The sequence below is a fragment of the Pristis pectinata genome, chromosome 25 (genome assembly GCF_009764475.1).
Source record: "Pristis pectinata isolate sPriPec2 chromosome 25, sPriPec2.1.pri, whole genome shotgun sequence".
Classification (NCBI taxonomy): Eukaryota; Metazoa; Chordata; class Chondrichthyes; order Rhinopristiformes; family Pristidae; genus Pristis; species Pristis pectinata.
The window spans coordinates 29,316,410-29,339,350 of record NC_067429.1 but is presented as its reverse complement, the minus strand read 5'-3'; the positions used below and the strand labels follow the sequence as shown (position 1 = coordinate 29,339,350).

At 38.6% G+C, this 22,941-nt stretch overlaps 1 protein-coding gene across 4 annotated transcripts in view; it reads right to left on the bottom strand.

The window, feature by feature from the left end:
• The window catches only part of tanc2a (tetratricopeptide repeat, ankyrin repeat and coiled-coil containing 2a), a 591,670-nt gene that overhangs the window by 440,820 nt on the left and 127,909 nt on the right, over window positions 1–22,941 (bottom strand). For all 4 annotated transcript variants that reach the window (XM_052038520.1, XM_052038521.1, XM_052038522.1 and 1 more), the window contains exon 3: window positions 12,798–12,903. In XM_052038520.1, coding sequence (XP_051894480.1) covers window positions 12,798–12,864 — 67 coding nt within the window. In that variant the 5' untranslated portion in view covers window positions 12,865–12,903. The remainder of the gene's footprint in view (window positions 1–12,797; window positions 12,904–22,941) is intronic.

Genomic DNA, 22,941 nt, shown 5'->3' with positions numbered 1-22,941 from the left:
CTCAACCAACACCATGAAAAACACTGGTCACTTATCCAGATTCCTATGTATGTACATTTTACAGCGTGGCAATGTCAGCTACATTTATATAACATTTCTTACAGACATTCCAAGAATGAAGGAACTTCTCCACTTCAAATGCTTCAATGCATTTGTAATTTGAAAGCATCTTTGAGCTAATTTTCTTTTGTGAAATCTTTTTTTTAAATGTGTCCCCTTTCAATCACAATTAAATTACAGATCCAATTAAATCCAAAATGGAAGGCAGATTACCTCACTCTTTGACAACTAAAAGAATAAGAAATACAGAATTACAGTGTTCAATCACACAGCAAAGAAGGAAGTCACTTGGTCCATCATATCTACATTGGTTCTTTGGTCGAGCTATTCAATTAATCCCAGCACCCACCTAATCAGAGCATGGAAACTGGCCATTTGGCCCATCCACTCTGACTAGTGCACCCCCATCTGTACTCATCTCATCTTCCAGCACTTGACCCATAGCCTTCTATGCCCAGGCGATTCAAGTTTCATCTAGACACTTCTTAAATGCCGTCAGCGACTCTGCTTCCACCACTCTCTCAGGCAGCATATGCCAGATATTCACCATTCCCTGAATGAAACAGGTCCTCCTCAGATCCCCGCTAAATCACTTACCACTACTCTAAATCTATGTCCGCTGGTTTTATCTACCTCTGATATGGGGATAAGTTTCCTGCAGTCTACCCTATCTATACCCCTCATAACTTTATATACATCAATCATGTCCCTTCTTTGCTCCAGAGGAAACAGACCCAGCCTCTCCAATTTCTCCTCAGAAGTGAAACATTCCATCTCAGGCAAAATCCTGGTGAATCTCCTCTGAACCCTCTCCAGCTTTAACCTGTAATTTTTTAAAAAATTATTTATACAATTCTATTTGAAGATTGCTTCTTTCCATTATCTTTACAATCAATGCATTCTTGACCACTATAATCTTGCCATTTCTTTTGTCCATCGACTTAAATTCATAAAACACAAAAAATACAGAATACTGGAAATGAGAAATGAAGACAGAAAATGCTAGAGATATTCAAGTCAGGCAGCATCCACGGAGAGGGAAACAAATGTCGATGACCTTTCATCAGATCTGGAAAACGTTAGAAATCAAATACTTTTATTTGTAGAGAACTTAAGAGGGGTGGCCAGAACAAATTGCATTTCTGTAATAGGGCGAACACCATGAGGAACTGAACTACACAAATGGTGGTGATGCCAGTTGAGAAAGAGCGGTAAAGGCTTGTTAGTCACGGCTGAACCATCTGGAGTTGACGGAAATAAAAGAGGAGATTAATGATGAGCAAGGGACAAACAACAAAACTGTAACAGATACAAAACACTTGATATGAAACATTATATTTTAACGTCACGAAGGGTACAGGAAGAGCAAATTGAGAGAAACTGTTGACATTGATAGTGGAATTAAAAATCAACTGACACAGAATGAGGGTGATTGGCAATAGGCACATAAGTGACACGAGGAAAAATATTTCTCAGTGATTGGTTAGGGGCTGAAAAGCTCAGCTGGAACTACTAGTGGAAGCAGCTTTGAACCTAGCATTCAAAAAGGAAGCTGGATAAGAGCACGGCAGGAAAGAATTTGCAGGGCGATGGAGCCTCCATTATACTAGTCGGTAGGAGCTCATTTTTCTAAATCAGCAAACTCAGAGCTTGGAACTGCAGCCTGCAGATTGAGAATTGTGCCACAGAGGCTCACAAAATTTTCTAGTTATTATAGTTGTGCCAAATACTGATTTGTAAAACATAGCCCAAGACTCCTTATGTAGTTGTAAGACAAAATTCTAAACACCATTAAGTGATCCGTAAGTTTGCCACCACAGTATCAAGAGTTTGAGATGAGTTCCTATTGGACCAAGTTAGAATCTCATTTCAAAAGTATACCATTAGCTAACATTGTTCCCTGGTTAGGAAAAGAGACTCTTCAATTTACTAACACACACTCCATTATTATTATAAATAACATATCAAAACAATTCCAATTATATGTTTGTGCAAATCTATTCAGAGCAGCAGTTCCCAAGTTTGTTGATTTTAACAAGCCAATTATACTTGGCCTCATTATCATCTGCTTCAAGCTCAAGACTTCACTTGAATAGCATTATTTCTCCACAATGCAATGTCTCCTGCTACAGCTGCAAAGTAATCAGGAACTCTTCACTTTCTACAGTCAACAAGAATTTTGCTACAAGGCTGCCAGAAAATTTCCGCAAGCGCTGAATATCCCATTTAATGAAGATTTACACCCATAAAAATGAAGATTTAATTCAATAACATCAGGATGAAGAGGTATAGTTTTGAAGATTGGTTTAACTAAGATTGTTTTTTTTTCTCCAAATGGACAGAAAAATAATAAAGAAATTTTAGTAGAGATTTCAAATTTATTCATCAATTTGAGAAAATAAATCATGAAAGATTTCTTCTGTTTTTGAATAATCATGAATGCAAAGACCGCAGATTATTAGATGAAAGAAGTCGTGTTTTTGCAAAAAGAATCTATAGACGTCAGACGATAGTGAAGCCAAACCAATAATTTAAAATCATTTGAAATAAGTAAGATTTCAGAATGTAGATCCAATCGAACAGTTCGCACGTGATGAGATAACTTGCCTGCTCTTTTACACAACTTATTAGATTGAGCAACGTTCACAAATCAAGAGACACAGAGCTTATACCTATAATTCTTAACACAATTAATTGTTGTATGTGGGCTAAAATGATCTTTCTTCAAAATGGTATTCTAACTCCAATGAAACTGAAACAAGAAATTTATTAGGAGTACCAAATTACTATACGAATACAATGAGACATCAGCAGCATAGACAACAAACTGGTAGAGCAGAGGTGAAAAACAGGTTATGTTCATCAGGTGTCAGCTTTAGAATTACATCTTTTTTGAGTAAAACAAGGTTTAATTTGGCAGATGATACTTTATCTGGAAGTGTGTTAAGTAACGAGAAAGACAGTAGCAGAATCAGAAGGATAGAGTGACTGGTGAGTTGGGCAGACAAGGTATAATGCAGAGAATTGTGAAGCAGAGAATTGTGATTTTAGTCAGAAGAAGAATAAATTACATAACTTTCAATAGAAAGCAGGAGCAGAACTGAAAAAAAGGCATCTTTGGTGTTATTATGGAGCCACAGAATGCAAAAACAAGGAAGGTTCTGCTGAACAATTATAAGACATGTTCCTGCATTATCGCTGCAAAAGTATAGTGGCTATGTTACTTGACTAGTGTCTACAGATCTGGATTTTTGATCTGGAAACAAATTTGGAACCCACCATTGCAGAAGAACTTAATTTCATACAATTAATTTGGAATAGAAAACTACTTTCAATAACAGTGACCATGATCCTGCCAGATTGTTTTGTTCAGGATGATCCTTCAGGGAAGGAAATTTGCCATTCTTACCCTATCTGGCCTGTATGAGACTCCAAATTGACAACAATGTGGCTGACCATTCAGTGGCCCTCTGACGGTTAAAGACATTTAGAAACAAATGAGAAAAAAAACAATTAAAATCAAAATATAAAACACAATTCCTGTAAATTAATTAAAATAACAAATGATTTACCTTTTTAATATCTGGCCCTAAGCTTACATCATTATGGAATGCTGCTGAACTCAATGGCAAGCCCGGGGAACAGAGTGGGAAGTCAGATGTGACCATATTTGATCTCCAGCTCTAGAACATGCTAACCCATACACTGCAGCTGGCAAGCAATTCTCTGTAGATCAACGAGCTATCAGCACTATCCGGCCTGTTAAAACAAACAGGCAGAAGCATGATGTTTTTGATCTCCCAAGTGGGCAATGAACAGGAGAGCACTCCATGCCAAAATTTACTACTCAATCAAGATCACTTAAAATGATATTTTATTGCTGTTTGTGGAACCTTGCCATGAAGAAACTGATAGTCAATTTCCTACATTACAGAAGTGACTACACTTTTAAAAGTTCTTCATTGACTGTGTATTTTGGAGTATTCTGAAATTGTGAATAATACTATAAGATGGTTTTACTTTTGAAGTTAATCAGTTTGAAGTACAAACAAACTATTATTGGAAGAGGTTGCAGCCTGGAAATTGTGCAGGAAGGGCATATAACACAGACATTGTGCCCCACCCTAACACCACTCTGGTGTTGGGCTCTCACAATACATTTCAATAGTTCACAAGGCACCTTACTGAACTGTCCCATGTTACAAATTCCACATCTGTGGAATTGAAATTGAGGCCTCGATTAGGGAACTGAACTGATCAGTAGGGGTTGGTAATGACTAAGCGATAGCGAAAAACTAATGGATCTTATCATTGTAGTTTGCTTGTCCAGAATAGCACTAATAAAACCATGGTTTTTCCTAAAGTGACTAATAATGGCCTTTCCTCAGCACAACATGATCTAATTTCCTCTGTAACATTTTAAAAGGTACTGCACCGCCAATGATGCCATCTGATACAAATCTAATGAAGAACTCACAGGAAAGTGCCCAGTGTAACACAAAATAAGCTAGAAATGGGATATCACATTTCACTCTCAGAAAAGTCAATTTTCAGATAAACAGCTCTACGTGATCAAATTCCCAGGCCTGTGTTTCTTTTCCAAAAGAAGGTAAATAAATATAATGATCACAACCCGTGCTTAACTCAAAAATTCTGCCATAAAAGGTTTCCTTATATTGCTCAGATACTGAACAAGTAGAAACACAATGGTGACCTGATTTGAGCTGCTGGACCATCTAGCAGTGCAACCCATACTGAAAACAGCATACACCCTTGAACACCAGACAGTGTAACCAAAATAAAACAAACAACTGCTACTTAAGTTACAAGAGCAAAATAATACAAATACTGGAAATTTGAAATTCCTAAAATAACACAAATTATATAAAAAGTCTAATTATGTCATCACTCAGAAGGGTTTCTATTTATATCATTGTACTCAAAAGTGATACATTTTCAAGTGATACTTGGCATATATGCACCTCTTCACATTGGAAAAAATCTATTCATGAAAGAGATAATGAAGCAAAACCAAAGAAAAGTGGGGCGGCCAATTCAGATCAAGGTGACTGAAATTAGGCTAGATTCCCACGTGTATGAAGAATTGCAGAGGCTTAGTTCCACTAATTCAACCTGCATGAATTTGTCTTCCTCTCTCCCCACCCCAAAAAGGGGGAATTATAAGCATGTGGTTTATCAAAACAATTTATTAGACTGTATGAAATAAAAAGGCCTATGTGCAAAATTGTTCCTCAAGAATCAAGTGGATTGTTTTCGTAACATGTTCTGGCAAATATGATATTTTTTCCAGGGGCCAAAAGACCTTCATCTGCTTCTTTTTCTTATGTTCTTGTTCTGATCCCTAGGAAGATCTGCTGGTGTTACTGCTATGAAATTCTCACGATACAAAGCTTTCCCATAGAATGGTTCTCATCAGAGATTCAGTAGAAAGGAGAAAGCAGGGAAAATTCAAGCACAAATTGGCACCAAATAGCCACTGCAAAAATCTGGCTTAATTTCAACACTCAGGAAATCCTTTTATTCCAAGAACAATCCTTGAATAATGAAACTACCAGTTTAGGAGTGAAATGGTGTGCGTTCAACAATTCAAACAAAACTATTTCAAGATTATTCCTTACATCTAGTGGGCTGATTAAGACTAGAGCACATGGGCGGGTTTTTCTTTGATAAACTAATCTTGAATTCCTACCATATTGAAATGCAGGAGCAACTACAACATTGTGTTTGGTATTCTCAGTTACAAAAACTTGTATAGCAGCAGACAGAATGGAAAGAGAAACAATTGCTCAATCTATTTCTAGGTAAATCAAATACCGAATCAAGTCTAATGTGTTTTTTCACTTTTCAAACAATCTTGCAAGAAGTGATTTGAGGAATTTAAAAGTGTTATTGTTACAGGAAATAATAGAGTTGAACTTTAAAATATTGGAAATAAAAATGTAGATTTTACAGTTAGCAGTGACACTCTGTACGACTTGAAAAATACTACCGACAAAAGATATAGCAACCTCAGAGAAGTGTTTTTCCTTTCTTCCAACAATGGTTCCTGTTCAGCATTACTTCCAGATGGTTCCACATATCCAGCAAGTGATTTCATCAAGCTGGCTGAACTGCCAATCACGTTGTCTTTTCCTTCACTAAATCACTACACTGTTTTCTTTCGTGTAGGTAAATACAGACAACCCACGCGTCACGGCTATTTGAGTACAAGTATATAAGTGGCAACTCATTGCCCCTGGATCCTGGGGGCATCAAGTGAAACACAGCAAGGCCTGTGACAACTAGGTAGGCAGTGAAACACTAGACCTACCCCAATAATGTCCTTACGCACCATGAGAGAAGACAAAACTGGGCAAAGCTTTGAATTCGGTCAATACAATTCAATCAATATGAAGTACTACAGTTGACAGATGGGGCAGCTTCTGTCACTTCAGTCCTACACTTGCCACAAGCTCATGCAAGTCAGTACAAACGCCTGAACTCCAGTGGCCCCTTCAAACCACTGGCTACTGCCAGCAAACATTTGGCACAAAACAAGCATTTTCTTTCACATTCTACCATCTTGAACCCTGTTAATTAACTACTTTTTCCACACAGAGCTTTTATTCTTCAAGGTAAAGTATCTTAGGAATTGTAAAAACTTTCTTAAAATTCTTGCATTTGTTTACCTCCTGGCAAAATTTATAATCCCATTTCCCTACCTACTTCAGCCTTCGCAACTCCCATAGCTACATAATTGATTTATTTGTTAAAGAATCCATTTCCCAAATGACTTGTTCATCTCAAACTACATACAAAATTCAAATCACATTGTGATCACTTTTCCCTCGAGGACCTCTTAAGGTTACTAATTAACCCGTATTGTTATACAAGACAAAGTCTAAAATAGTCTGCTTTCTATTTGGTTCAATTATATTTGGTTTCTTAAAAGTACCATAAGTGCATTCTATAAACTCATCCTTCATACTACTTATGCCAATTTAGTTCGTCAAGTCAAATGTAGAATGAAATACCCCATGTTGACCTTGGTTGCAGTCTTATTATTCCTTGATTGATTCTCTCTCCAATTATGTTGCGGCTATTGGGTGTCGGGGGGGTGGGTGGTGGTGGTGGTGGTCGTTGTGGGGAGGTAGTGCTCTAATCTCTTCCAACAAGTATTTTGCTTTATTCTCCTCTTTAACCACCATATTTTACTTCCTTTTCTAATTGACCAAGATCCATTACTTGCATCATTACTATCTGGGCTAAACATCACCACCTTCCCCCAGTACTGAACAATTATTCCTTTTTGTCTGTTCTTTCTAAACATCAAGTGTCCTCGAATGCTTATTCCCAACTTTAATTACCATGCAACAACATCTCAGTAATAAGCCATTTCAGCAAGTTCATTGGCTTCTATTTGTGCCAGTAGTTTATCTATTTTGCAACAAATGCTTCGTGCATTCTAATCCACCAGCTCAGTTTCAACATTTTGCAAGTTTTCTTCAATCGATTGTTTACTAAAGCGCTATTACCGGTTAAGCTTCTCTTCCTGTGTTTTCCAGCACTCAGATCACTAATTTGTTCTATTGACTTGATAGGAGCCACAGGGTGGTGATGCAAAGATGCTTTTCTGATTGGAAGTCTATGGTGTACCACAGGGATCGGTGTTGGAAACACGTTGTTTGTGATATACATTAAGAACCTGGATATCAATGTAGGAGATATGATTAGTAAGTTTGCGGAAGACACAAAAGTTGGTGGTGTTGTGGATAGGGAGGAAAGTTGTCCAAGCAGGATAGAGATCAGATGGTAAGTTGGACAGAGCATTGGCAGATGGAATTTAATCCCAACAAGAGCGAGGCGATACATTGAGAGAAATCAAATAGGGATAGGACTTGTACTGTACTGGTCAGGCACCAAGGAATGTTGATGAATCTTAGGGCTCAAGTTCATAATTCCCTGCAAGTGGCAACACAGACAGACAGGGTGATGAAAAAGGCACATGCATGCTAGCCTTCATAGGTCAGGGCATTGAATATTAAAAAGCTGGGATGTTACATATTGTGTACAGTTCTGGCCACCATGGAAGGATGTGGTTGCATTCAAGAGAGTACAGAGGAGGTTTACCAGGTTACTGGGGAGAGGCTGGATCGGTTGTGTTAGTTTTCCCTGGAGTGAAAGTGGCTGAGAGGTGACGTGACAGAGGTATATAAAATTATGAGACAGATAGAGGGTAGACGGTCTTTTTTTTGTCTTAGACAGAGTGATTGATGTCTGGAACTCGCTGCCAGTGGAGATGGTGGAGTCAGATACAATCACTACATTAAATAGGCAAGGCATAAAAGGATATGGACCTATTGTGGGCTAGTGGGATTAGTGCAGAGGCACAGAAGATCAGCATGGACATGGTAGGCTTAAGGGCCCATTTCGATGCCGTATAACTATATGAAGACCCTTTCCTTTAAAACTAACCTTTCCCTCACCCAAAACCTGCAATCCTTGCTCCCCAATCCTCACCATCTTCTCCATCCACTTTGCCAATCAATTTAAAGTTCCTGTCGACAGCCACAATCATCTGGATTGTAAGAACACTGTCCCAATGGAACAGCTTTTCCTCCTCTTCCCTCAATACATGAATCTAAACCCCACTATCCCACACCACCCTGGTGCATTTAATTGTGATATACTTAACCCTGATATATTTAACCCTCTATCTATTTGTAAATGACAAACTTAATATCAGTGAAGAAAAAATACTGGAGAAACCCATTGGACTAAAATTTGTCAAATCCTCTGGACTCAGAGGCCTACACCCTGAGGTTCAAATAGAGGTGGCTGCAGAGGTAATAGGCACATTATTAGTAATCAGTCAAAATTTTACAGATTGTAGAAATGTCTTAGAAGACTGGGAAAAGCATTACAATGCAACACAGCTATTCAAGAAATGAGGAATAAAGAAAACTGCAGGCAACTGGTCTTACATTTGTTGTTGGGAAAATAGGTTAACCTAGAAATTACAACATTATTAGGCATATTCTTCTGGTTTATGAAAGGAGAATTGTGTTTCATAACCTTAGAGATATTTAGCTGAGGATGTAGTGAGCTAGTTGGATAAACAGGAGCCAGTGGACATAGCATATAGATTTTCAAAAGGCATTTAAGATACCATCCAAAGGGCTGTTACACAAGGGCTAATGAGGTGCAAGGCAATATATTGGAAGAAATAGAGAATTGGACAATAAACATAATGGTCAAATCCGAGATCATTCACCTTGTAGAAAATACAAGGAAAAAGTGTTCTTTTTGAATGGAGGGCAACTATTAAAAATTGGGGTTCAGAAAAAGCGTGATCTCATGTTAATCATTGACATTAAACATGCATGTACAAAAACTAAATAGAAAGGCAAATGACATATTAGTCTTTTTTGCCGGAGTTTTGAAGTACATGGGTATGGAATTCTTGCTACAATTGTACAAGACATTGGAGTATGGTTTTGTTAACAGGTAAGGGTATACTTATGTTGAAGCAGTGTAAAGAATTTACCAGACAAATGAACAAACTGAGATTAAGTAGAATAGGGCAATATCCTCTGGAGTTTTAAAAAAAAATAATCTAATTGCAGCATACAGAAATCTGAAAGGCTTGATAAGGCGGATGCTAAGAGGTTGTGTGCCTTAACTGGAGAGACTAGGTCTATGAGGCATTACCTTGGGATAAGGCGTCAGAGAGTTAGGGATGAGGTGAGAAGGCGGAATTTTTTGGAGTTCTCCACCTCAGATTAGAACAAATACATGATTAAGGTAGAAGTTAAACAGAATAAAAACTTTTGGGAAAAAACTCCATTATGTCTTTAAATATTTATCAAAGACAATCATAATTTCAAAACATAAAATTAGTTTTTCTTAAATCCAGAGAAGTTATTGAAAACCATAATTCAAGTCATTAAAAATTCAATTACATCTCATGCATAAAGGATAATATTTCACATCAAGAATATTTTATAAATACCAAAATTCTAGTCAGATCATTGAGTTCAAAAGGTTATTGCTGGAGAAGTCTGCAAAACAGCAAACTCTGAACAGAGGATCACAGCTGGCAATTTCACATTTCCATATTTAACTGCGTCCTCCAGAAGCTGCTGTCAGTTTCATGGGTAATGACAATGAGCACTGTCAGTTTTACCGTGATCATAACAGCAAGCTCCAGGCAAAAGCTTATTATGCTGAATGAATCCTATTACATTTTTTTTAGCCGCTAGCTATTTCAATTGGCTGAGATAATAAAAATAGCTTTTGCAACATTTTATCTGTTTCAGCTTAAACCCAAGTTGTTTTTTGCGTCCTATAGAAATCAACTGCTGAACAGAATGTTAATAACTAGGTCGAAGCATTGGTTGCATCACTTGCTGCAAAACTTCAATAATATGACAGTTCTGGAAGTTAGACCCTCCCCTCTATTATTACCCCCAGAACATTTAATTCACTTTTTCCAGATATTACACAGTACGCGTAATAAACCAGGCAAGTTTACAGAGAGTGCAGGACTTTACAAGGATCGAGGCAACAGGGCTCCAGTTGGTTTGAAGGGATCAAGGAAACGGGGCCACTGTGAGCTTAGAGGGGGAAGCAGAAACAGAGACCCCATGAGCTTTAAATAGAACGCATGAAACCAAACCCTGTGATCCAGATACTGAACCAACGGAATTTCCAAACAACTGGATAGCAGATTATAGGAAGTTTAGTGTGATACATATCACAATTGGGTTTCACTCTTATTATTAAGGACTCGAACTGCATACTTATACAGACAAATGTACAGTTTTGTTAGATCATAGCTTTATTTTCTGCTGGTCTTCAAAGATGACAATTCAGTTTCTAAGCCCATGTCCATGGTAGCTTCTTTTCTGCACAACCATATACTGGAACTGTGTTCTCTCTTCAGTTTCATAGACAAGATTATCTGTTGAATAGTCTGAACTGCTGACGTTTATATTACAGAAATCTCCTGCTTCCACCACCCACCCTCCAAAAATAAACTTCAATTCCCAAATGTTAGAGTTTATTCACTAAATAGCTGAGTCATCAATAAAGTTCCCCATTCAGTCTGTAAGCTATATGAAAAGCACCAATATCAGCCAAGCATTCACTCACAGGGGAACTGCAATTGTGCACACTTGCGCTAAGCTACAACATGTTTTAGTGAGAGTCAATGACATCTGTGAGGATGGATCTCATAGTGAACATCTGCAAGACCAAGATCATCCACCAACCTGCCCCACAGCATCACACTGCCCTCTAACAACAAAAATTCATAGTGAGACCCTGGAAAATATGGATTACCACCCATATCCGGAGCCACCACTTAGCAAAGGCAAAATAGTGATGATGAAATTCACCAGAACGTTTAGTATGTCAGCACATATTTTCATCTATTGAGGAAAAAGGTACTTGAAGATCAGGAACTCAGATCTGGTATAAAACTCGTGATCTATCAGGCAGCAGTGATCCCTAGCCCCAAAAATGCTTGAGACCAGAACTACCTATAGCATGCATCTCAAGGCATTGGAAAAATACCACCAATGCTATCTCCATAAAATCTTCCAAATCCATTGGAGGATGAGCGAAATAAAGTCAGTATCCTCTCCAACCCAACATCCCCAGTACTGAGACCTGAATTACTTGCAAGGCAAGTCGTCCTCATGCCCAACTCCCGAAATAGACCATTCCAAGCTCTGCCATGGAAATTACCAGATGGACACAGAAAAAGGTGCAAAGACGTGCTTGAAGCTTCCTTGAAGAATGTGCATTATCCTCACCAACTCTTGGGAAACTTTAAGCAATCATATGCCAGAGTTGAGGACTGTTTTGAATGGACTTGAGAACAAAGAGGCCATTCATCAAGAGCACAGAGAAGCCCTGTGTGAGTGGCAAAAGGAGCACACAATCTAACAAACTCCACTTGAGTCATTATTATGCAATTTCAGTAATGGGAGGATAATGGCAAGCTTACATTTAATGAACTAAACAGTTAAATGACACAAACTATCCAGCTATCTGTGATGGTTTACAACTTGGTGTAACTCCTCCTCCAAGTTACCGAACAATTTATACATTAAACCCTCCATCATTTTGCCAGCATATTCTAGGATTATGTGGCTGTTCAGTTAAAAAGTTTACATGCATAATCTCTTCGATGCATGAAGGAACAAATGTGACATTCTGATTGGATAAAACTCCACATGGAGTCATTTTTAGCAACCTACTGCATTTTGGCTACAGTACACAAAAGTTTATCTGGTTAATATGCTTCTACAGCAAATAACAATGCCCAGGAATGCACACAGAATCAGAACTCATTACAGGCATTCTTCAATTTACAAAAGATGTGGAAAACCTTTAATTAAATGAAATTTCATAACCTGGCTAGATGAAATGCAATGTGGGTGCATGTATATTCTTATGGGTGAAGAATCATGTTCCGCTCATTACAGTAAAAAAAATTGAAAATCAAAAATAAATACCACAAAAGTTAATGGCATTATAGTGAAAATTCATAAATAAATCGAGGAATACCGCTACCCAGAGAAATAGCAATTGTTTTTTTAATGTACATTATATTTATTAGCAACTCATTAATAAAAATATCTTTGTAGTTAAAAAAAACACACAATGTACTTTGTGTAGGAAAATACGTGCATGGATCCACATGCTTTTACAAGTAAACTATCACCCACCGCTTGATCTGCTCTTGCGGTTGGACTTCCCACCACTGAGGAGCATCTTTAGGCTGTTACGGAACATATCTTCATCTGCAGGGCTCGTCAATATTCACTCCAAATTCTATCAAATAAAATAAACAGAAGTTTGTCAATGGGAACATTTATGGCAATGCTAACACAACCAGAAATCAGTATCCTACAGCAAGGTCCGTCAAACAAGCCAAAACTTCCACAAGTTACCAAGGGCCAAAACTGACATTTTATAAGACTTAATCAGAAATTTTAAAAAAGGCATGCATTCACTCATCACTTTTCATTACCTCAAGATGTTCCAAAGCTCTACACCTAATATATTACTTTGATGAAGCTATGGTTGTATGTGCAAGCTCCCACAAACAGTAATGTGATAATGAACTGATGAGCTATTTTTATAGTTCATGTTGATGAAAGAATAAATATTGGCCAGGACACAAAGGATTGCTGCCTGCCTGTTCTTCAAAACATATTAGCGAGACTCGAATCTACAAATTTCTGACCCATAAACTAACTGAACCATTGCTATTAACTAAATGTATCAAATTTTAAGATTAAAAATTTTATGCTTCTCTGCTTTTGAGAAAAGTAAGACAAATGGTAGCTTTACATCAAACAATGTGCCATCGCTTCCAGTTACTTAAAAGTCACTGTAAAGTGCAGTACTAATGGTCATTGATGTCATCATGGTGCACACCTTTCAGAAAAGTGCTGTCTTTTTTGCAGTTGATGTGTGAAAATACACAGAGTGAAATCTTTCAGTTAATAACTTTTATAATCAAGTGGAAGAATTTTTGTTTTGTCTCACCACCAATGTGGTTTTGGTTTTATTTTCTGGAGCTGCATTCCTGACAGAAATCAACTTTTCAAATTTTTTTCAAATATCCCCATGACTATTATTATAGGGAGACACGACCCTTCCCTCAGCTAGTCATAAACATACACCACACAATAAAGAACAACCACTATCCATTCTATCTTTCTGCCGCAATGAAGAAAAAGACAACACTAAAAAAAAAGGAAGAACAGAAAAAGATTTACAGTGCTTTTTAGCTATAAAGTAATTTATGTAAAATTCATCAAAAAGTTCCCGACAGTCTCCAACTGTAAAGAACGCTTTATAATAAGTACTTTTGGAGAAATGGGAGGACAACTTGCAGGACAAGATGAACTTCAGCTCTCAAAACAATTACTGCATTTATCCAGTTCTTTAGGGTAAAGTTCCTCTTGAAAATGTTGGGATGTACCTATTTTAACAATTGCAATCAGGCTTGTCTTCACATATTTTTAAATAGAGAATCTTCCCAAATATATAAGATAGTGAATTGTGTATTTCTCTCTTGCTAAATAGAGAATCTTCCCAAATATATAAGATAGTGAATTGTGTATTTCTCTCTTGCCATTATCAATTTCCAATATCACTGCCAGTGCACGTCTATAATTTAATCAATTTTGAAACAACACATTTATCATCTTTGAATTTTATTTTGTCTAAGCAGCAAAATACTCAATTTGGAAAAAGATATCCTTCTTAACAAGACAGGAGTTTCTCAACATTTTATGTTGTTTCGCTAGCAGCCTTTACATATTACAAACACGGTCATAAAAATTTCTAATGGAAAAAGTTGAAAAACATTGAAAGATGCAAAGATTTTCCAGAATATAAATATATATTTATAGTTTATAAATCATTGATAATTCACACAAAATTCCAGGGAAACAAAATTTCATTTTAGCCCAGCCGAAGCACTGCAACTGATTTTAACCCACAGTTCAAAATCTTGGGTTACAAAGGAAAAATTGGGATCACAGTGATGCCTGATAGTGAAATATTATTCTGATATTTTCACTTAAGGCAACTGATTACTGGCAGAACTGCACTTGTCTATTCAACAGAAGTTTCAAATTTATTTACAGAATGATCGTATCCAGGTATTTTGATGCCTATAACATTATGTAGCATGCAGCATTTTGGAGATACAAAACATTTCCAGTCTTTAAATGGGTCATGCAAGGAAAAAGGTTGGGATGCACTGAGTTAACCCAAACCGCTCAATGACAAAAATGGTCCAAATGTTGTGCCCTTCTCAGGCTTTTATATTTTCAAATAGCTTGCAATGGAACCTTTCATCCTCATACAGATACCATATGAATAGATTAGAGCATGGGCATATTAGTCCATTTGTTTTATTGGGGAGAAGCAGCACTTTTTCACCATTCTGAAATAAAATGAATTGCTGCAACAACATTTTCAAATCATTATTTTATAAGGACTAAAAAGCACTTGATTTCCAAGTTATACCTCAGTTGTAATTGAAGATCACGACATGTGGTGAGTGCAAGAAAGTGGCACAGAGTTAAAAGATCAGCCATGATCTTAAATGAATGGAACAGGCTCAAGCAGTTGAATGTTCTACTCTTGCTTTCTTTTATTATTTACAGCGTGGTAACAGGCCCTTGCGGCCCAACGAGTCCGCGCTGCCCATTTTAAACCCAATTAACCTACCCGTACGTCTTTGCAATGTGGGAAGAAACCGGAGCACCCGGAGGAAACCCACACAGACACGGGAGAATGTACAAACTCCTTACAGACAGCGACGGGAATCAAACCCCAATCGCTACGCTACCGTGCCGCCCCACATTCTACTTCTTATGTTCATATAAAACATGTACTTTGGTTATGGATTTGACAACTGCACTGAAAATTTTAAGATCAAGGTATTGTCAAATACTGTATGGGACATAACATGCTAATTGGATTTCCAAATGCAATCAATCAGAACGGTTACAAAACTTCAGTATATTGCTCAACTCCGAGTTGATGTCCAGGAGAAGTTCCACAGATTTTCTTCAACATTCCCCTTGGGATTCTCCTGGGTGCTCCAATTTCTTCTCACATCACAAGGACAAGTTGGTTGGTAGGTTGATTGACTATTGTAAATTATGCCAGTGAAGGTGGTGGCAGGAAAATCAGGAGGGGGGTGGTGGAGGTGGGGGTTGTTGATGGGCATGAGAGAGGTTACAGGCAATAAATAGGGAAATGGGTCTGATGCTAAAGATGTTAGAATTGGCAGAGATTCAATGGATTCAACAGAAATTATGATAAACATTACACACACCTTGTATAAATCCTCAGATTATCAATCTGAAAGATAGCAGATATATAAAACAAGCATAAGAGGGCTGTTTTTCTCAGTCTTACAGGAAAATAATCAATAGCTATTAATATAATGTTGCATTGTTTAAAACAACCATCTCCATCCTAGCCAGAAGAAAGGAAAAATTGCCTTCAAAAAAGAAACACAGATTGCTCCTCTCTTGGGAACAATCTCACATTCAGTTCCAACAAAATTCAATACCAATTTAAATTAGCAAAACTCTCACTGCCAAGTCCAAAGATAGCTATCCCAGAGCACAAAATCTCCCCTTCTCTGCAATGCCAACAAGATATGGCCAACAAAACAGTTGAGATAAACCCTGTGTCCTTGAGCTATTACCTAAATTATAGATATCAGGAATAGCGATGACAGCCCATACTGCATCAAAAAGGAACAGAAACTCCTAGCTAACAGGATCTACCAGAGGTTGATTGGGTGAGCCAGTTTGAAAGGAAAGAAACGAATTACAAGTGGGAGGCTTTTTAAGAGTGTGATATCAAGAGTTCAGGAGCAGCATGTTCCTGTTAGGGTGCAGGGTAAACTTGACAAGTTTAGGGAACCTTGGCTAACGAGAGATATTGAGGCTCTGGTCAAGAAAAAGGAGGAAGCATATATTATGTTCAGGAGATTGGGGACGAGTGAATCCCTTGATGACTATAAAAAGATTAGGAATACTCAAGAGGGAAATCAGGAGGGCAAAGGGAGGATACGAGATGGATCTAGCAGGTAAAGTTAAGGAAAATCCCAAGAGGTTCTGTATCTATATTAAAAGGGTGGCTAGGGAGAGACTAGGTCCCCTTAGAGATCAGCAGGGCCGCCTATGTCTTGAGCCGCGGGAGGTGGGTGAGATTTTTAACTATTTATCGCTCCTGGTGTCTACCAAGGAGAAAATCATGGTCGCTCAAGAGATCAGGGAAACAAATGGAGATGTTTTGGTGAACATTCATATTACCAAGGAGGAGGTAATGTGCCTTAACATGCTTTGCAGCACATTAAAGTGGATAAATCCCCAGGGCCTGACCAAGTGCGTTCTCAAACTTTGTGGGAGGCTAGAAAAGAAATCTCAGAGGCCCTTGTAGAGATATTTGCTTCATCATTAGCCTCTGGTGAAGTTTCCAAAGACTGGAAAGTGGCTAATGTTGCTCCATTGTTTAAGAAGGGGAGCAGTCAGCCTGACATCAGTAGTGGGGAAGTTACTGGAGGGAATTCAGAAGGACAGGACCTACCAGCATTTGGATAGACAAAGTCTGATTAGGAGGAGTCAGTGTGGCCTTTTGCATGGAATGCTGTGCTTGACAAATTTTTTTTTAAAGAGTCTTTTTTTTGAAGAGGTAAACAAAAAGGTGGATGAGGGTAGGGCAGTGGATGTTGTTTATTTGGACTTCAGCAAGGCCTTCGACAAGGTCCTGCATGATAGGCTGGTCTGGAAGGTTAGATTCCATGGAATCCAGGGAGAGCTAGTTAGGTGGATTCAAAATTGGCTCAGAGGTAGGAAGCAGAGGGGGGTGGTTGAAGGTTGTTTCTCAGAATGGAAACCAGTGACTAGTGGTGTGCCGCAGGGATCAGTGTTGGAACCATTGTTATTCATTATTTATATAAATTATTTGGATGCCAATGCACAAGGCTTGATCAGTAAATTCGCGGATGACACGAAATTAGGTAGTGCTGACAGTGAATGAGGTTATCGTAGATTACAGGGGGATCTTGATCAGTTAGGGAAGTGGGCCAAGGAGTGGCAAATGGATTTCAATACAGTTAAGTGTGAGGTAATGCATTTTGGAAAGTCAAACCAGCGTGGAATTTATGCTATGAATGGTCGGGCACTAGGGAGTGTATTGGAACAGAGGGACCGCGGAGTACAAGTGCATAGTTCATTGAAAGCGGTGTCACAGGTAGACTGAGTGGTGAAAAAGGCATTTAGCACGCTGGCCTTCATCAGTCAGGGTACTGAGTATAGGAGCTGCGACATTATGTTGCAGTTGTATAAATCGTTGGTGAGGCCACACTTGGAGTACTATGTACAGTTTTGGTCACCCTGTAATAGGAAAGATGTGGTTAAATTGGAAATGGTTCAGGAAAGATTTATGAGGATGTTGCCAGGACTAAAGGGCCTGTGTTATAAGGAGAGGGTGCCCAGGTTAGGTCTTTATTCCTTGGAGCATAGCATAATGAGGGGTGATCTTACAGAAGTTTATAAAATCATGAGGGATATAGATAAGGTGGATGGTAACAGTCTTTTCCCCAGGGTAGGGGAGTCCAAAACTAGGGGGCATAGATTTAAGGTGATGGGGGAAAATTTAAAGGGAATTTGAGGGACAATTTTTCCACACAGAGGGTGATGAGTATATGGAAAAAGCTGCCAGAGGAACTGTTGAGGCAGGTACAATGGTATTTAAGAAGCACTTGGATAGGTACATGAAGGGGCAGGGCTTAGAGGGTTATGGGCTGAATGCAGGACATTGGGACTAGATGGGTGGGCACCACGGTCAGCATGGACTCGTTGGGCCGAAGGGCCTGTATCCGTGATGTATTGCTCAATGACAAAATTCAACATAGCATTTTCAAAATCGTCTATCAAATGCAAATTTTTGTTGTTCGTTTAATTGTTTTTCATGACGTAGATATTATAGCAAGGCCAGCACTTACTGCTGATTCCCATTTCCTCTTGGAAGACGGTGAGTGACCTTCAACCACTGCAGTCATTCTCATGAAGGTGTTCACACAGTGTTGTTGAATAAGTCATGCCAGGATTTAGACTCGGCTCAGATGAAGGAGTATGGATTTCTAAGTCAGGATGTTGTGCTACAGGGGAACCTACAGGTAGGGACATTACACAAGCCTGCTGCCCTTGTCCTTCTTGGTGGTGTTACGTACCAGCAACAAAAACACTCCGTGTCATGCATAAGTGTTTAAAACTACTTTATTAATAACTACCTATGATAATAAGAAAAATAAAAGTAAAAATGTTAGAACATTAGAAGTAAAAATGTTAGAATCTTAAACATTAACCCCAAAACTAAAATCGTAGTGTGTGTGTGGCAAACTCCAAGTCCAGGAATAGTTCTCAAAGTTCAGTTCAGCAAGCCATAAGGTGAAACATGAGCAAAGGCTTCTTCAAAGCCACCGTTGACTGAAGACAAAACAAAGATGTAGAGAGTAAATAGAGAGTAATTACAAAATCCAAATGTTCCACTTTGGAACCCAAATGACACCTCAGTGTCTACTCAGCAGTGACCACTCCACCGCATCTTCCTCACCCCGAAAGGCTCTCGAATCGTGGCCATCCACACAAATACCCGTTTCCTTCTACAGGTCAACAACAAAGTGAACTCCACTGCTTTGTTCCAAAGCATCTGTCACCCCGAAAAGCATCCGAGACGTGGCCGTCCACACAAATACCTGTTTTCCTCTACAGGTTAACGACGAAGTGGACTCCACCGGATTACTCCAAAAATCCATACGTGGATTGTAGTGACAGGCACAGTGACTGTTTCTCATCCATCGATAGAGCAACTAGCAGGCTGGTATCTCTCTCTCTCACTGACTCCGAATGACTTCTTCAACAACGTCCTTTATCTTCTGTTGACGTAACCAAGCCAACACACACACACACACACACACACACACACACACACACACACAATGCCCTATCTTAAAGGGACATTCACCAACAGTAACCCAGTTCGTAACAGTGGTAAAAGTCACAGCTTTAGCAGATTCTGTTGGAGTTGCCTGAGAACATACTGCATGCAGTGTAGCAGTGGAGAAGGGCATGAATATTTCTTGTGGTGATTGTATGGTCAGGTTAGCTACTTTATCCCTGGGCAGCATCAAGCTTTGTTATTGGAAATGCACTCATCCAAGCAAGTGAAGGGAATTTCAGCATGCTCCTCATTGGTTTGTGGATGGTGGGAGATGGAAATGGAAGAAAAGCAACAAATAGAACTTAATCCAGAGAAGTGTGAGGTAATGCATTTGAGGAAGTGCATTCATTAATCCTTAAAAGTAGCCAGTCAGCTAGAAATAGTAACTGAAAAGCTGTATAAAATGCTTTCCTTTACTAGTTCCTGCACAAAACATGAAGCTTAAGCTTGAAATGTAAACATACAATAATAATTAGAGTTTGGGTACTGTTCACATTATAGAAGAGATGCAATTGCATTGAAGGTGGTGCAGAGGACTTAGGAGGATGTTGGCAGAACTAGAAAACTGCAGCTGTGAGGAAAAATTAGACAACCTGGGATCGATGGGATTGATTTTGTCTTGGAACAGAGGCATCCGAGGGAAGACTTAATCCAGGCAAATAAAAGTTGAGGGACCTAGATAAATAGGAGAGACCCATTTCCCTCAGCAAAAGGGTTGAAAAACAGGAGGCATAGATTTAAAATAAGGATGAGAGATGAGGCAAGGTTCCCACCCAGTAGGAACAGAAACACTCACCACTTTTAAATAGTATTTGGATGCATACTTGAAGAGCCAAGTCTTGCAGGGCTAAGGATCCAGCAATGAAAGATTGTATTAGGCTGGATTACTTGTCTACAACCAGCACAAACCAGACAGATAAATGCCCTTCTCTGCATCATAAGTTTACAATGATTCCATAAGGACTGGTTGGGACGGGGGAAGAATAAAACTTGTGTACGAATTTCTCTGTGTACTGATCTCTGTTGGAATAACAAACCAAAAAGATTAGAAAGCAAATGCCAAATGAGAGATGTTGGTTCAGCTCTGACTCACCTTTGTTTACCAACTCACTGGTTCATCAATTACTGTATTGTTGCATTCTCTTCACAACTTCAGCGCACCTGCATACCACCCACAACCCACTCCCATTCCCCTTGTCCTAATGTAAAACTTTAAATGCTAGTGATTAGTATTGCTAAAAAAATTCCCATGGCCAAAAGCCTCATCAAAAATGGCCATCTAGATTCATATATGAAGAATTATTGACCAGCTGAAAAAAAGTACTGAGGCACTCAGTGTTTCTGATGATAAGTTACTCTCTGGAAGTGATTAAGCTTAAGATAAGTTTGCCTCACAGACTAACAAATCAGATCTACAAATCCACAAGTAGGACCCTTCTGTATGCTGAAAGATATTTTGAAAGCACATGAAGATTTCATTATACAATATCACAAAGACGTTTAAGATCACAATGAGAGAAGGTCTCATCAAGGCACTCAACTGTGCACTACTGACCATCTGACATCATTAAAGAAATGCAGTATAAGCAAACAATTATAAACACATAAAAATGTATATGCTAAAATGGAGAAACTACATCAATCTCACCACCCAATACTTATTACACCAAAGAAATGCCAAAATTCTGTGCTGTAGGAAATATGTAAAGTCCAGTCCAACCAAGTTAAATGAGCATGCACAATAGTAAAAAAAATTCTCCAGAGATTTCATTCAATTTCAATTGTAAAGTTTTCAGCTGCATTTATGTATTAATTTTGCAGTGATAAAAGGAAGCAAAAATTAACTCTTGTTTAGACATGGGGTTAGAGGCAAGTTAGTACTCAGAAAATGGCCTGCCTTACTCTAATACAATTACTATTTGGTAAAGCACCCAAGAACATAGAACAGTACAGCACAGAACAGGCCCTTCAGCCCACAATGTTGTGCCGACATAGCTAATCCCTCCTACCTACAGAATGCCCACATCCCTCCATTTTCCTCTCATTCATGTGCCCATCCAAGCCCCTCTTAAAAGCCCCCAAAGAATTTGCCTCCACCACCCTATCAGGCAACGCATTCCAGGGATCCACCACTCGGAGTAAAAAACGTACCCCTCACGTCTAGTCTGAACCTCCCCCCACCTCACCTTAAATGCATGCCCTCCGGTATTGGATCGCTCTATAATGGGGAAAAGATATTGCTTGTATCTTGGATCAAGTAACGAACCAAACAATTACAAGCATGTTTGTTTGGCAACTGTTAGGTTTAAAAGAGCGAGGGAAAATGTACATGAGAGACCTAGACCAGAGGGGAATATAAAGACTTCCATAGCAAGTGACCAGGTGGAATACAACTTTCCTCCTATAAATGCTAACTCTCAGCCTGTAGAGTATCAAATAGACAGTAATTTAGCTCTCCATGCCTTTATTACAACACAAAAGTCAATACATCATTAGACGTTAAAATTAATCACAAACTTTACGATTAGCCTTGCCATAGGGTATGATAAAATGCAATTGTACTTCTATCCAATATGCAATGTAGCAGTTGGCTTCAATAGCCAGGGAATTACACAGAGAAGTAAACAAAGAAAGTCAGTCTGCCTGGGTTCCTAATCTAGATCATCATTCAATAATTCTAATATAAAGTATTTATGCCTGGACATTATGAGAGGACAAAATAAAGCCTGGCTGCAACTTCCCCTGACAATTGAAGGCAGGTACTTGGATAAACAACCAGTAGTTAGCAAGTTCACATGGAGATGCAAGCAAGACTGTGTTTTCAGGAACGGAGAGGGAAAAAATTAAGGAAAGGGAACATTGAGTAATTTAACAGATTTTTTGGACAAATGGAATCATGCTCATTAAACATCTTGATTGGCTTCCAGTGGCAAAAACATCAATAGCACAACCTGTCATCAATAAAGAAATTGTCAGAAAGAGATGACTGATAACCAATACAGACTCTAATTAATGACACGATTTAAATCATACATTGGTAATACAAGCCTTTGGCACGGAATCAGAAGTGTTTCTTCCGGAAAAATGCTTTGTCTCAAAGCTGCAATTCCATTTATAAACAAGGGCAAGTGAATCAAAGGGTAGGTGATGAATAGGTGAAAGAGAATAAGTTGCTTTCTACCAGGGAAAATAAGGCCTTTATGGTATTGCTCTAAGAACAAGCATAGACTCAATGGGCCAATAGGCCCCTCATCCATGGCTTAAGAATACATGAAGGAAATAAAATGAAAAGGTCTTTATAAATGAACCAACAGATATTACAAC